At 44.8% G+C, this 16,742-nt stretch overlaps 1 protein-coding gene across 2 annotated transcripts in view; it reads left to right on the top strand.

Moving 5' to 3' along the window:
- Window positions 1-16,742, top strand: part of NUSAP1 (nucleolar and spindle associated protein 1) — a 129,347-nt gene that overhangs the window by 52,211 nt on the left and 60,394 nt on the right. For both annotated transcript variants that reach the window (XM_069729299.1, XM_069729289.1), the window contains exon 8: window positions 5,216-5,382. In XM_069729299.1, the coding sequence (XP_069585400.1) occupies window positions 5,216-5,382 (167 nt within the window). The remainder of the gene's footprint in view (window positions 1-5,215; window positions 5,383-16,742) is intronic.

Raw genomic sequence — 16,742 nt, 5'->3', positions numbered from 1 at the left:
GAGGTGCTGGGATGAGGAGGTGCTGGGATGAGGAGGTGCTGGGATCAGGAGGTGCTGGGATCAGGAGGTGCTGGGATCAGGAGGTGCTGGGATCAGGAGGTGCTGGGATCAGGAGGTGCTGGGATCAGGAGGTGCTGGGATCAGGAGGTGCTGGGATCAGGAGGTGCTGGGATCAGGAGGTGCTGGGATCAGGAGGTGCTGGGATCAGGAGGTGCTGGGATCAGGAGGTGCTGGGATGAGAAGGTGCTGGGATGAGAAGGTGCTGGGATCAGGAGGTGCAGTGAGAGGGGTCCCTGGCGTACCATGCAGGCTTACCTAGGTGGCAGAGGTCCGGTGGCAGAGGTGCGGTGGCGGGGGTGTGGCAGCAGAGGAGGCGCAGGAAGCGGGGTCCCTTTCCCCGGTATGGTGATGCAGCAGGCCCGGTATGCAGCAGAGCCGGGTGAATCCTCTTGTTATCGGTGGGCGCGGCCATCTTCCTGAGGCCGCGCGTGTGCAGATGAAGCGCTCTGCTCCCGGGGCTTCAGGAAAATGGCCGCGGGAGGCCGCGCGTGCGCAGATGGAGATCGCGGCGGCCATTTTCCTGAAGCCCCGGGAAGCAGAGCGCTCCATCTGCGCACGCGCGGCCTCCGGAAAATGGCCGCCACCACCGATAACAAGAGGATTCACCCGGCTCTGCTGCATACCGGGCCTGCTGCATCACCATACCGCGGAAAGGGACCCCGCTTACTGCGCCTCCTCTGCCGCCACACCCCCGCAACCGCACCTCTGCCACCGCACCTCTGCCACCTAGGTAAGCCTGCATTGCGACTATTAGACGCACCCCCCATTTCCCCCCCTTTTTTTGGGGGGAAAAAGTGCGTCTTTTAGTCCGAAAAATACGGTATTTGTATTTTTGACATTTACCAGTAGCTGCTGCATTTTCCACCCTAGACTTATAATCGAGTCATTAAGTTTTCCCAGTTTTTTTGTGGCAAAATTAGGGGTCTTGGCTTGTACTTGGGTTGGCTTATAATCAAATCTATCTATCTATCTATTTATCTATTTTTTTTTACTTTTGCAATGTGGGAGAATAGATCAGATTGCCTTAAAGTGTAGCAGAATTGCTCACTTGCTGTGATCGCCGACCACCGGGCGGCGCTCATAGCAATCCGGCAGTGACAACCATAGAGGTCTGCTGTAGACCTCTGGTGGTTGTTCCAACCCATTGGTGACCCGCGATCACGTTACTGGGTCAACGATGGGCAGGATTTCTGGTGTGCTTTCCATAAGCATGAGTTAAATGTCCCTAACAGAAATTGACAGCAGCATTTAACAAGTTAAGTTGCGGGTGGATCACGATTACACATGTGGCTGTTGCGGGCACATGTCAGCTGTATACAGTGGGTACGTAAAGTATTCAGACCCCTTTTACCCCTTCAAGTCGCGGCCCTTTCTCGTTTTTGCGTTTTCATTTTTCACTTCCCTCCTTCCCAGAGCCATAACTTCTTTATTTTTCCGTCAATATGGTCATGTGAGGGCTTATTTTTTGCGGGACGAGTTGTACTTTTGAACGACACCATTGGTTTTACCATGTCTTTTACTAGAAAACTGGAAATTGCAAAAAAAGTACAATCCCACACTTGTTTTTTGCTTGGCTTTTTTGCTAGGTTCATTAAATGCTAAAACTAACCTGCCATTGTGATTCTCTAGGTCTTTAAGGGTATGTGCACACGATGCAGATTTAGTGCAGAACTGCAGCAGATTTTTCTGCAGCAGAAACGCTGCAGAACTGCACTGTGATCACAGTACAATGTAAATCAATGTGAAAAAAAAAAAAAGCTGTGCACATGGTGCAGAAAAATCTGCGCAGAAACGCTGCAGATTTCAAAGTGCCTGTCACTACTTTTGTGCAGTTCTGCAGCGTTTCTGCACCCCTCCATAATAGAAATCTGCAGGTGCGTTTTTTATGCGTTTTTATGCGTTTTTTGTGCCTTTTTTGTGCTCAAAAAAACGCATAAAAAACGCACCTGCAGATTCTGCCAGGAGATGCAGATTTAGTGCAGAACTGCAGCAGATTTTTCTGCACCAAATCTGCATCGTGTGCACACAGCCTAAGAGTTCCTAGACATCTAACATGTCTAGGTTATTTTTTATCTAGGTGGTGAAAAAAAAAATTCAAAACTTTGGTTAAAAAAAAAAAAGTGCCATTTTCCGATACCTGAAGCGTCTCCATTTTTCGTGATCTGGGGTCGGGTGAGGGCTTATTTTTTGTGTGCCGAGCTGACGTTTTTAATTATACCATTTCAGTGCAGATACGTTCTTTTGATCGCCCGTTATTGCATTTTAATGCAATGTCGCGGTGACAAGAAAAACATAATTCTGGCGTTTCGGATTTTTTTCTCGCTACGCTGTTTAGCGATCAGGTTAATGCTTTTTTTTATTGATAGATCGGGTGATTCTGAACGCGGCGATACCAAATACGTGTAGTTTTTTTTTTTTTTTATTGTTTTATTTAGGATGGGGCGAAAGGGGGGTGATTTAAACTTTTATATTTTTTTTTATATTTTTTTCATATTTTTAAAAACATTTTTTTTTCCCTTGTGCCATGCTTCAATAGCCTCCATGGGAGGCTAGAAGCTGGCATAGCCTGATCGGCTCTGCTACATAGCAGCGATAATCAGATCGTTGCTATGTAGCTGAAATGCAGGTGTGCTGTGAGCGCCGACCACAGGGGGGCGCTCACAGCAGGCCGGCATCAGTAACCATAGAGGTCTCAAGGACCTCTATGGTTACCTTCCTGATGCATCGCCGACCCCCGATCATGTGACGGGGTCGGCGATGACATCATTTCCGTCCGGAAGCGCCGGTTAAATGCCGCTGTCTGCGTTTGACAGCGGCATTTAACAGGTTAATAGCGGCGGGTGAATAGCGATTTCACCCGCCGCTATTGCGCGCACATGTCAGCTGTACAAAACAGCTGACATGTCGCGACTTTGATGTGGGCTCACCGCCGGAGCCCACATCAAAGGGGATGACACGACATGCGCAGTACTAGTACGGCGCATGTCGTGAAGGGGTTAAGTTTTTCACTCTGGTTCATTGCAGCCAATTTATCTGCACCCCATCTTAATAAAAAAGAAAAACTGAAATATCACATGGTCATAAGTATTCAGACCCTTTGCTCAGACGCTCTTTTTTAAGTTACATGCTGTCCACTTCCTTGTGATCTTCCTTGAGATGGTTCTACTCCTTCATTGGAGTCCAACTATGTTTAATTAAACTGATAGGACTTGATTTGGAAAGGCACACTCCTGTCTATATAAGACCTCACAGCTCACAGTGCATGTCAGACCAAATGAGAATCATGAGGTCAAAGGAACTGGCCAAGGAGCTCAGAAAATTGTGGCAAGGCACAGATCTGGCCAAGGTTACAACAGAATTTCTGCAGTACTCAAGGTTCCTAAGAGCACAGTGGCCTCCATAATCCTTCAGTGCAAGAGATTTGGGACCACCAGAAGTCTTCGTAGACCTGGCCGTCCAGCCAAATTGAGCAATCGTGGGAGAAGAGCATTGGTGAGAGAGGTAAAGAAGAACCCAAAGATCAGTGTAACTGAGCTCCAGAGGTGCAGTAGGGAGATGGGAGAAAGTTCCACAAAGTCAACTATCACTGCAGCCTTCCACTAGTCGGCCCTTTATGGCAGAGTGGCCCGATGGAAGCCTCTCCTCAGTGCAAGACATATGAAAGCCCACATAGAGTTCGCTAGAAAAACACATGAAGGACTCCCAGACTATGACAAATAAGATTCTCTAGTCTGAGGAGACAGAGAGACCTTTTTGGTTATAATTCTAAGTGGTATGTGTGGAGAAAACCAGGCACTACTCATCACCTGCCCAATACATTCCCAACAGTGAAGCATGGTGGTGGCAGCATCATGCTATGGGGATGTTTTTCAGCTGCAGGAACAGGACGACTGGTTGTCATGGAAGGAAACATGAATGCGGCCATGTACAGAGATATCCTGGTTCACCTTCCAACAAGACAATAACCCTAAGCACACAGCTAAAATAACAAAGGAGTGGCTTCATATCAACTCTGTGACCATTCTTCACTGGCCCAGCCAGAGCCCTGACCTAAACCTAATTGAGTATCTCTGGAGAAACCTGAAAATGGCTGCCCACCAAAGTTCACCACCCAACCTGATGGAACTGGGGAGGATCTGCAAGAAAGAATGGCAGAGGATCCCAAATGCAAGGTGTGACAAACTTTTTGCATAATTCCCAAGAAGACTCATGGCTGTACTAGCTCAAAAGGGTGCTTCTACTCAATACTGAGCAAAAGGTCTGAATACGTTTGACCGTGTTTTTTTTTTTTTGTTTTTTCTTTTTTAATAAATTTTCAAAAATGACTAATTTTGTTCTTGTTTTGTTTTTTGCAGAGTGTACATTAATGAGCAAAAAATGAACTTTTTTTAATTTACCAAATGGCTGCAATGGAACAAATGGAACAAAGAGTGAAACATTTAAAGGGGGTATGAATACTTTTCGTACCCACTGTAGATCAGCTGACATGTGCCTGGAAAGGTGCAGGCTCCGCGTCAGAGCCTGCACCAAACGGGGAGTCTGACATCGGCATACATTTACGCCCGATGTCGAAAAGGGGTTAATGAAAATCCACACGCAAGACGTTTCTACCAATCCCAGGCATTTGTCAATTGTCATCTGAGATGATGTGTATATTTAAAGCTGATAATTGAGCTGTCCATACCCAGTTTTGACAAGGTGTCTGACTGCAGGGTTGATAGTTTTCCTCCTTCATGTCCATTTATAAAGTTATTGTCTTAATTTATAAATTTACCTAGTGCTCTCTAGAAGCAACATGGCTCCACAACATTTAAGGTGTACGAATTCGACCCTAGGTAATGTTGGAAATTGAAGTGTGGCTTTCCACAAAAGACTCTGGGAGGGGGGGGGGGGGGGGGGGAGGGATGTGAGCAATTTAGGATCACCTACACCCTCATGTTACTTTTTTCTGTAATGCTCACATATAGGCTAAGTCGCACATCAGATGTGGGATGCTGCTTTGTAATTCCAGCTCAAATGCAGAGAGTTATCACTACTATCTTTATGGGTGAATTGTACGGATAAAAGAGGTTCGATATATTTTGAGGTGTTTTTACTTCTACGTGTTAACCAATTTTCAAAAAGTTATGGGATGGTTTTTTTTTTTCCCTCTTAGAAATCCTCGCAGACTAGATTCTCTCTACTGAGTCCCGTCCCACAGACTGGATTCCTCTTTACAGCAAAGACACCGGCGAATACGAGATCTGCAGGCAAAAGGAGCATTCTGGTGGACAAGTCTAGTGCAAAACCATCTACATATTCATCTTCTAAAATGAATGTGAGGTAAGTGAAAGTTTCACTACTGATCATTTCCAAGGCTGACACGGGGCATTTATTTGTCTTTCTACTTCCAATCAGAAAGGAATAGCCAAGCGGTTTGTAAATCCCTCTTCGTTCGTATACTGGGCTTATCTCTCTGTACAACCTATGCAGTCTGGGGCATACTTGCGTCACACGTTTGGTTCCATTACAGGAAGCACTCTGGCCCCCTGACTAATAAACCGTGCTCATTAAAAAAAAATGTTTTTTAAGTCTTTCAGGCTTTGAAGTAATGTTTTTGTTTTTAGTAAAATTGTATATGTTTGAATATAATTGCTGTATGACAATGACCTTGGTCTAGTCCAGCAAGGCCTTTATTCCCATAGACTTTTTGTTTCAGTGAGTTTAAAAGCATCAGAGAACCTGACTTTCCCTTTTTAAGGGATTGTTTTACTACTTAGATAACCCATGCAGCAGATCCCCATGTAAAATGTACTTCCAGCCGCTTATTTTATATGGTCATAGCAGTCTAACCGCAGTAGCACTCTTGGGAAAGAACAATGTCATGTGGAGGCTGGCAGACACTGCGGCATTTAGGAAGGGGTTTGCTAACACAGCCACCTTCCACGAAAGGCAAAACGCTGTGTTCTGGGAACTTTTGTTGTATTTATTTAGGCTTTAAAAAAACTGCTCACCAAAGGACATAAGTTCAAAAAACTTGTTAAAAAAGAAACCCCATTACCAACACCACGTTAGATTATAAATGTACTAGCAAGATGCAGCAGACTCCCATAGTAAAAGGAGCAGCACAGATGCAAAATACTGATGAAAGCAGACACAAACAGACCAATTAATGGAGAGGGTGGCTGCCTAATAAAAATTCACACAGATAAAGGGCATTAGTCACACATGTACGTGTAGTGCACAGTGCCGGCTTACACCGTATTGATGACTCCTATACTTTCCTTATCGCTTCATTGGGGGACAATGGTAACAATGCGTGAATGCTGCTGTCGCTAGGAGGCTGACACTAGGCAAAAAAAAGGAAAATCGCTCCTCAGCAGTACAGTCATGGCCAAAAGTATTGACACCCCTGCAATTCTGTCAGATAATACTCATTTTCTTCCTGAAAATGATTCCAAACACAAATTATTTGGTATTATCTTCATTTAATTTGTCTTAAATGAAAAAACACAAAAGAGAATGAAGCAAAAAGCAAAACATTGATCATTTCACACACAACTCCAAAAATGGGCCAGACAAAAGTATTGGCACCCTCAGCCTAATACTTGGTTGCACAACCTTTAGCCAAAATAACTGCGACCAACCGCTTTCGGTAACCGTCAATGAGTTTCTTACAATGCTCTGCTGGAATTTTAGACCATTCTTCTTTGGCAAACTGCTCCAGGTCCCTGATATTTGAAGGGTGCCTTCTCCAAACTGCCATTTTTAGATCTCTACACAGGTGTTCTATGGGATTCAGGTCTGGACTCATTGCTGGCCACCTTAGAAGTCTCCAGTGCTTTCAAACCATTTTTAGTGCCTTTTGAAGTGTGTTTTGGGTCATTGTCCTTCTGGAAGACCCATGACCTCTGAGGGAGACACAGCTTTCTCACACTGGGCCCTACATTATGCTTCAAAATTTGTTGGTAGTCTTCAGACTTCATAATGCCATGCACACGGTCAAGCAGTCCAGTGCCAGAGGCAGCAAAGCAACCCCAAAACATCAGGGAACCTCCGCCATGTTTGACTGTAGGGACTGTGTTCTTTTCTTTGCCTTTTTTCTCCTGTAAACTCTGTTGATGCCTTGGCCCAAAAAGCTCTACTTTTGTCTCATCTGACCAGAGAACATTCTTCCAAAAAGTTTTAGGCTTTTTCAGGTAAGTTTTGGCAATCTCCAGCCTGGCTTTTTTATGTCTCGGGGTAAGAAGTGGGGTCTTCCTGGGTCTCCTACCATACAGTCCCTTTTCATTCAGACGCCGACGGATAGTACGGGTTGACACTGTTGTACCCTCGGACTGCAGGGCAGCTTGAACTTGTTTGGATGTTAGTCGAGGTTCTTTATTAAACATCCGCACAATCTTGTGTTGAAATCTCTTGTCAATTTTTGTTTTCCGTCCACATCTAGGGAGGTTAGCCACAGTGCCATGGGCTTTAAACTTCTTGATGACACTGCGCACGGTAGACACAGGAACATTCAGGTCTTTGGAGATGGACTTGTAGCCTTGAGATTGCTCATGCTTCCTCACAATTTGGTTTCTCAAGTCCTCAGACAGTTCTTTGGTCTTCTTTCTTTTGTCCATGCTCAATGTGGTACACACAAGGACACAGGACAGAGGTTGAGTCAACTTTAATCCATGTCAACTGGCTGCAAGTGTGATTTAGTTATTGCCAACACCTGTTAGGTGCCACAGGTAAGTTACAGGTGCTGTTAACTACACAAATTAGAGAAGCATCGCATGATTTTTCGAACAGTGCCAATACTTTTGTCCACCCCTTTTTTTATGTTTGGTGTGGAATTATATCCAATTTGGCTTTAGGACAATTATTTTTGTGTTTTTTCATTTAAGACAAATTAAATGAAGATAACAATACCAAATAATTTGTGTTTGCAATCATTTTCAGAAAGAAACTGAGTATTATCTGACAGAATTGCAGGGGTGTCAATATTTTTGGCCATGACTGTATACATCCACCGACGGGCACAAAGTACCTCAGTTTAAGCTTGGTGTCTTTAGGAGGCGGACCTGGATCTGTTACCAGATCCGCATTTTTCCTTTTCAAGTATCTTCTGTGTTTTTATTAATCTTCTTTATCTTTCAGGTTCTTCTTCCTTAGGGTAACATGGTGTAATTTCTCACCCTGTTTTCTCACACATAAGCGACTGATGAGAGAGCAGTGTGGTGTCACCTACATCACCCACTCTCAGACCCGCAGGCAGGACCTAGTCCCCTGTCGCCTTTATGGGTGCTTCAGGGTTATTCCCGGTGGCCAGTCTTGGCCTTTTCCCTTCCTCACCCCTCTCCTTGGGTAGAGGGCTGGGAGGAAGACGGTGATCACCAGTGGTGGCCTTACCCCTTCTTATAAGGCAGGGGTGTGGAACTTTTTTTCTGCCAAGTTCCATTTGGAATTTTATAAAGGCGTTCGGGGGCCATATAAAATTATTAATTTAAATAAGAATTGGTCAACTATATTCAAATATTTAAGTAACTCCCACCTAATGTGATTGCTGGAATAACTTCTCTTTGGTGAGGCATGCGATGTTGAGAGGTATTGATGATGTTGCTTCTCGCAACTGGTTTTCTAAGTTTACATCAGTCAGTCTTGAGTGAAGTCGACACTTTGCTATACAAAGTTTTGAAAAGAATTGCTCACTGCAATAAGCATGTTTGTGCCTTCTACAATGCCCTTTATCTAATGCGTGCACCACCCCTCAATGACCATCTCATGTAGCATCACATCAGAGATTTGGTGATGGGTTACATTAGATGGGTATAAAAGGCGGAACACACGCACGCGCGCACACACACACACACACACACACACACACACACACACACACACACACACACACACACACACACACACACACTCGCCATGAAAAATGTAGGTGCCATACATTGTCCTTCTCATGTTACATGGCACTATATCCAACCCTCATTATTTGATATAAAAGGTGGATGTATTTGCCACTCTGTACCCATTCACTGTAGGATTTCATCAATCCACCCCCTCTTTATGTAATCTTACAAGAGGTGGGCATTTATTGTGGCATGTACATTGTGAGAGATGGCTGCAGGTGCCACCCCTCATTGCAGGATACACATCATTATGTAACCACTGGCATTGTTTGACAACCTCAGTGCCCATCTGACATCTCATGCCCCCACCCCCTCATTACACAGTATGGGGTCATTCCATGTCAAGTGAACCAATGATTTTTTCCACTATATTTTTAATTCTTTTGAGATTTTGTTATTTGGTAATAGTGTGTCATAGAATGCAAAATGTGAAGTGAAAAAAAATTCTAGTTTTTTTTTTTTAATTTTTTTATTGATTTTCAAAGTTTGGAAAAAGTGTGAATTTCGGTGTTGCCTGCCTTTACTTTTCTCCCCATAACTCAGGCTAGAAAAAAAAATAGAGAAACAAAATAAACACCATTCTACTCAGAACTGTACAGGCTTTCACTAGATATGTCACAAGAGTATCTTTGATAATAGTTTACCTATGCGAACGCAAGCGCAAAATTTTAAAACGCATTTCTGAAAAAAACGTTTAATTTAAAAATTTCAAAAACTTCACATGTGCCTGCTATGCTCCTAGACACATCTGTACCAAAATACAAGTTGGGATCATATTTTAAAAAATAAAACTATTACAGTGTCAGTTCAAAAATCTTGATTTCAGATCTGTTCAGCCTGTGGTGTAACAGTGTGGGGTCTATATTTACCAAATAATCCATGATTTTTAGATATTACTGTATTTTATTATAGAAGCAGGAGAGGGCAGAGGAGAAAGCTTTGTTAGGGGTCAGCCTGAGAATGAACAGGGGTAGACAGTGACTGCAGTGCAGATGACAGGCCAGCAGCTCCAGCCTCCAGAGGCCATATTCACACCAAATCTTAACACCCAGGCAACTCCTCAAATGGAGGGAGAAAAATATTCTTAACATCCAGTTCATATATTGTACAAACCAGGACGACGAAGAGGAGGAGTTTGTGAAAACATCGGTTACAGGAAGCAGAAAGGGGACTTGGCAATACCGCACTGTCATCCCATGTAGTGAAACAGAAATAAAAACAAGGGTTTTTTCATTCAGCAAAGACAGTGACGTCCATGAAGTGGTAGAAGGTGGCACAGGACTGGCAATGGATGACAGAACTGGTGATGTGACCTGTGAATATGATTGGCTCTGTTGGTGGCTACTGTACTCTCCAAAGATTGTGAAAATGAAGACGTAGAAAGGACTTTTCTGTACCTTCTGGTCCAGCACCATCCTCTGTGTATCCAAGAAAACCAGACATTGTAAAAGTTAACAAAAATCAGATATTGACTCAGGTGGAGCCGAACACCATGACAGGCCGTACATACTCTGACACAAAATGAAATGGCCATTGCTATTAAGCACATATGGACAAGATTACATTTCACCCACTAGAAGGGACACATTGATGATAAAAGGCAATTGTAAAAACCTACTATTAATTGTTTGATTAGTTCATATTTTTTAAAACGAGGATTTAACTACTGTACTATTCTTCTTAAACACTTCATAAATGACATGTTTAGTGATATAATTGAAAAAAAAATTGTTACATGTATAAATATGTGGTAAAAATATATTGGTTCTTTTAAACTTGTTTTTAACATAATTAGGATGAGACTGTATTTGGAAAGTCACACTTGAGGATATGATCACCTTTTTTCTTTTGGCTTGTTCAATGCATTCAGGTTGACAATGCTGAGCAAGTTGTGTTATGATGATTAAGATGCATTTCTTCTGGCACTTCGGTATTTGTTTTTTGTGTTTCTTTATTGTTGCATATAAATGTTGAATTCAATAAGTTGTAATTTAAAAAAAAAATGAAGAAACTCGCACAAACCTAAAATCAGATGATTCAAGGCTTAAAAATAATACAAATTTGATAGGTCCCTAGTTGAATCCCTGTACAAATATAAACAAGAACACAAGTAACACACATGCATGTTTTCACAATTTTAAAACATACTTTTTTTTCCACAATTGCTCATCAAAATTTTGAATTTGATTTCTCCAAAACAAAATATGAAGAAACAGTCTTGTGACATATCATATGAAAGCTGGCACCCTTCTGAGAACAATGATGCCTCTTCCACCTCTTTATCTTAATTCTAGCCCGAGATATGAAAAAAAATGTAAAGCCATACCAGGCCAAAGTCTGCACTTTTTCAAAACTTTAAAAATCTGTAAAAAATTAACTGATGAAGAAGAAAAATTCTAAATGTGGCATGGTGGGGGGTGGATGCTTGTGCCCCCCTGAATAACCAACTCTCCTTATGTAAGAAGCATGTGCCATCCTCATTGCCCACTGCATATAACATGACACAAATCATATCCAGCAATTATGCCACCTACATGTGTCACCCTGGATGCCCCCCACTGACACGAGCTGCAGAGCGGGCAGACTCCCTCATCTTACCGGCTAATGCTGAGCGTTGATTCCCGGGCAGTGCTCCGCTTCCCCTGGACTGTCTGTCCGCCCCGCAGCCCCCAGCCTCCTCCTCTCCTGCACCACAGCGCAGACGATGGCGCGGACCATGCCCCACTGTGCAGCCCACCCTCTGCCTGCCGAAGGTCAGACATGCCTAGCTCACACCGGTTTATGGCATTACTGTGTCTTGTCCCAGCACCCACTATTCTACATGAATCTACATTGTAAAAAGTGGCTGCGGGGCCACACCAGATGTTATCGTGGGCCGTATACGGCTCACAGGCCGGACGTTCCCCACCCCTGTTATAAGAGGTTGACGCCGTCTTCTGCACCATCTGGAGATGGTGCAGGAAGGAGTATTTATCATACCAGGACCCTCATCCATCTGATGGCTCCTGAAGTCATCCTCATCAGTGAAGAGGCGGCTTTAGTGCAGTTATTTCTGCACAGCTGCGGCCATTTCTCCCTGGCCATGCCTCCTCTCCGGCTTCCCCGGCCACACTCCAGTGCGCGTTTGATATGTTCGCTCTTTTAGTCCAATAGGAGGTCTCGCTGGGTCAGATTCTCCTGCTCTGACATGGCCATGCCCTCCTGCTGTGCGCGCGTCTCCTTGGCGTGCTTTTTTTTGCTGCTCCCTTTCCCTGCCGGTGCACGCTCCCGGCGATTCACCAATTGCAGGGGCGCTTCCTGTTTCTGGCTGGCAGATCTTCCTGCCTGTTCACACTCCCTGGCGTGTCAGCCAATCAGACTTTCTATTTCACCGGCCGGCATTGCAGTCACGCCCACCGAACTGCATCGTGCTTGCTGTGATCAGCACAGCCGATGCTATTTCGGATCTTGTGCCATAAGTCTTGTCTGAGACAATGCCTTTATCTATCTGAAGAAGGGCCTGATACTCATTTCCTGCGCATTCTGCATCAGATCTATCTGTGGATATCTGACACAGGGACACAGCTAATCTCCTTCATCTGCTACTGTTGCTGACATCGGGTAGGCTCTGCCCTTCGCCCTACGTAGCCCTCTCAGCAGTATTACCATGGTTCGACTTATGCCCAACCCTGCAGAGGCTTCTCGTTGCCCTTCTAAGCCTACTGTGATTTACTATGCCTGTGTTCTCTGCAAAAGAAAGTGGCGTCAGGTCAACCGTCCCATTTCTGCCTGTCCTGCAGTCCTTCCACCATGTCAGTCCCACAGGAGCCCCCTAACGCCAGGGATGAGAGCACACCCCTCCCTCCGGAGTGGGCTGTTGCCATGTCAGTCTCTGGCCTGACAAAAGTATCTCAGGCCCTGGTCCAGGTCCTGGAGCGTCTTCCACATTTGTCTGCCACCACCAGTGCTCCGAACGCCTCAGTGATTTGCATGCACCTGACCACGACCTTCGCAGGGACAGATTGGATATGAAGCAAAGGAAGGTGTCACGATCCATTTTTGGATCTGTGGCAGATCTGGCCTCTCCGATTTAAAACTTTTTTTCTTTCAGGCTATCGGGGGTTAATGCAGTTTTCTCGGTCTCCCATGACAGCACTACGGAGAGAGGAGATCCGCCCTTCAGGGACAGGAAACCTACAGATAAAAGGGCGGTACCTCTCCCTCGCATCAGTTGGTTTCCTGTCCCTGATGGGGAACCTCTTTTCTTTCGGCGCGGTACCTGAAAGACGCCGTATCCAAAGGGCCGGTCAGCCGAGTTTCGGCAGCGAGGAGGCTCCTGTCGCAGCTGGTCCGGTGCCCGAAGCCGCCATCGCTGGAACCGAGGGGTTCTGGGGTTCTTCAGGGTGTGCAGGGGGAGATCGCCGCCACTCTGAGAGAGGAAGGGGCGCTGACATACCCGGAGCTCCTGTGACGGTAAGCGCACGCTTCGGGTGCACAAAGATGGCCGCCGCTCCGGAAATGCGGTAGGACTTCCGGGTCATCGCCGCGCGCATGCGCGGTAGCGTTTTTCTCCCCGGGAACATGACGTAGAGACCGGAAGGATGTCAGACGCTGGGAGGTGGCGCCAAGTTCAAATAGGGAGATAGTGCACACATGTTTGTTGCACAAACTCCCTGGAAACATGGAGGACAGCGACGCACAGCAGGAGCAGCAGCCTAGGCAGCCGCACCAGCATCATAAAAAGCAGGCAGACCCCAAGGGAACCAGGAGAAGTGGGTCCGGCAGTCGTTCAACGCAGCGCAGCAGATCTGCTGCAGCAACCAAATCTCCTTCTCAAGACACTCCTCTACCAGATCCGGGCCCCCCTCCAGAACCGGTACCTACGTCCACGTCTGAATGGTGAGTGACCTCCGAGAAAGTTCATCTTTTGTAATGGGGCTCCTTCTTCTCCCTTAATAGGGAAAGAAGAGATCGGAGAAAACGAAAAATAGATCCTGTCCCACCTGTAACAAAGCTTTGCCGGTAGCCTGGAACAAAAAGCTTTGTAACTCATGTATACAACGCTTATTATGTGAAGAGACCCCCGATTTTGCATCTGAACTGAAAACGATAATCAGATCTGAGGTTCTGAACACCCGAACATCTTTCAAAAAGAGGAAAGATAAGAAAAAAGGTGGTATATTCCCACTCTGACCAGTCTACATCTGAGGACACGGATTCTAATAAATCTGATTCCTCCTTATATTCCTCTGATGAGGATTCAGGCCGTCACTGCTTCCCACTAGATGAGGTAGATGCTCTAGTAAAATCTGTTAGAGCTACTATGGGGGTAGAGGATCCCCGTCCCGATAGAACGGCTCAAGACATAATGTTTGGTGGCTTGGGGCAGAAAAAGTGAAGAACATTTCCCCTAAATTCTAACGTCCAAACTTTGATTAAAAAAGAATGGGAGAAACCTGATAGGAGAAATTCTTCAGTACTCTCTCTAAAAAGGAAGTATCCCTTCGAAGACGAGGCATCTACTTCTTGGGACAAAGCGCCTAAATTAGACGTTGCTGTAGCCAAGGCCTCAAAAAAATTTTCTCTCCCATTTGAGGATATGGGCACCCTTAAAGAGCCTTTAGACAAAAAAGCGGATATCTTTCTTAAGGGGGCCTGGGAATCGCCTGGGGGTAGCTTGAGACCTGCGGTTGCAGCGACCTGCACCTCTAGATCTTTAATGGTGTGGATTGACCAGTTGGAAAAACAAATTTAAAGACGGGTCACCCAGGAATAAAATGCTAGATTTCAATCCCTGTAATTAGAGCCGCAGCAGCATTTTTAGCAGATTCCTCAGCGGACTCCGTGTGCTTAACATCCAAGGCTGCAGCCCTCTCCAACGCAGCCAAAAGAACATTCTGGCTTAAAAGTTGGCCAGGGGATCTCCAAACGAAACTCAAATTATGTTCAATTCCATGTGAAGGAAATTTCTTGTTTGGAGAGACCTTGGATGACATCCTCCAGAAAGCTGGGGATAAAAAGAAAGTTTCCAAACCTGGGACCAGCTCCATTCAGACAGTCCTTTCGGAACCGGAGATTTTTTTCGCCGAAGACCCCCCAGAGAACAGAATAAATGGGACGAAGGAAGAAGGGACAAGGGTTACCTCTTTGACAACACCTCCTGTGACAAAAAAACCATCTAAATTACATTTTTCCCGCAGTGGGAGGAAGAATCACTTCGTTCCTCCCCGCCTGGAAGAAAATATCCAACAATGCTTGGATTTTAAATCTAATTCACTCCAGTCTAAAAATAGATTTTCTTTACCCCCTAAAATTATGTAGTAACAAGAAAAAGATCCTCAGCGGCAGAGCAAAATGCACTAGAAAAGGAAGTTATATCCCTATTACAGAAGTCCGTAATTCAGGAAATCTCCCCTCAAGAAATAGGAAGAGGTTTTTACTCCCCACTATTTCTAGTGCCAAAACCCGATGGCTCTTTTCGAACGATAATAAACCTAAAAAATCTGAACAGATACGTAAAAAAACAAATTCAAAATGGAAACCATAAAATCCACCATAAAAATCCTCTTCTCGAACTGCTTCATGGTCGTGCTAGACTTAAGCAATGCATATTATCATGTGCCCATCCACAAACAATCCCAAAAATTTCTTAGGATGGCGGTCTCCATAGACGGACAAGTAAGAAATTTCCAGTACAGAGCCCTCCCGTTTGGAATCTCAATAGCTCCACGGGTATTCACAAAAATAGTGGCGGAAATGATGGCTCACATAAGGGAACAAAATATATTAATAATCCCTTAGTTAGACGATTTCCTTATCGCAAGCGACTCTGCTCAAAGTTGCAGGGAACAGCGGGACCGAGTGATAACTATTCTGACAGACTTAGGCTGGCTTATAAATACAAAAAAAATCGAGGTTAGAACCCTGCCAAATTCAGGGGTTTCTGGGACTAACATTAGACTCCCAGGTTCAATAATGCCGACTCCCAGTCTCCAAAAAAGACAATATAATGAGAATGGTAGCGCGAACTATACACAATCCCTCCATGACCCTAAGGAGGGCGATGTCTCTTCTGGGCTCTCTCTCATCATGCCTGCCAGCAGTTCCTTTTGCACAACTTCACATGAGAGAAATGCAGTCCGTACTGAAAAACAATTTAGAAGGTTGCATCACTCTAAATTCTTCAGTTATTTATTCCCTTCTCTGGTGGGGAAAGGACCAAAACCTTTCAAAGGGAATCCCTTGGATAACAAAGATATCTGGTGTAATAACATCCGATGCGAGTCCCAGGGGGTGGGGGGCTCACATGGGAGACAGAGTGGCTCAGGGAAACTGGACAGACCAGGAACTATCTGCATCCTCAAACCAAAAAGAGCTTTGGGCAGTACACCGAGCTGTTATTTTTTTCTGACTTACATTCAAGGACATCATGTCTGAATTTTTTCGGACAACAAAGTAGATATACAAAACATATATAAATCATCAGGGGGGAATAAGGTCTCATTCACTGATGAGTTCTTCCGCCAAGATTATCAGTCTTGCAGAAGAAAATCTACTATCTCTTTCGGCACTACATATTCAAGGGTCAAACAACAAAAAAGCAGATTACTTGAGTTGAACTCAGATAAAACCAGGCGAGTGGTCCCTAAACCAATCTATCTACAACCAGATTACAGAAATGTGGGGAACCCCAAAAATAGATTTATTTGCCAATTTCGAGAACAAAAAAGCAAATATGTTTTGCTCGCTGAACCCGAAAGGGAATCCCCAGGCTCTGGATGCCTTTCTGATTCCGTGGACCCACAAACTGACATATGCTTTTCC

This window comes from Ranitomeya imitator, chromosome 1, assembly GCF_032444005.1.
Source record: "Ranitomeya imitator isolate aRanImi1 chromosome 1, aRanImi1.pri, whole genome shotgun sequence".
Lineage (NCBI taxonomy): Eukaryota > Metazoa > Chordata > Amphibia > Anura > Dendrobatidae > Ranitomeya > Ranitomeya imitator.
Note: the sequence above shows the minus strand (reverse complement) of the source record. Positions and strands in the feature narration are given on the sequence as shown.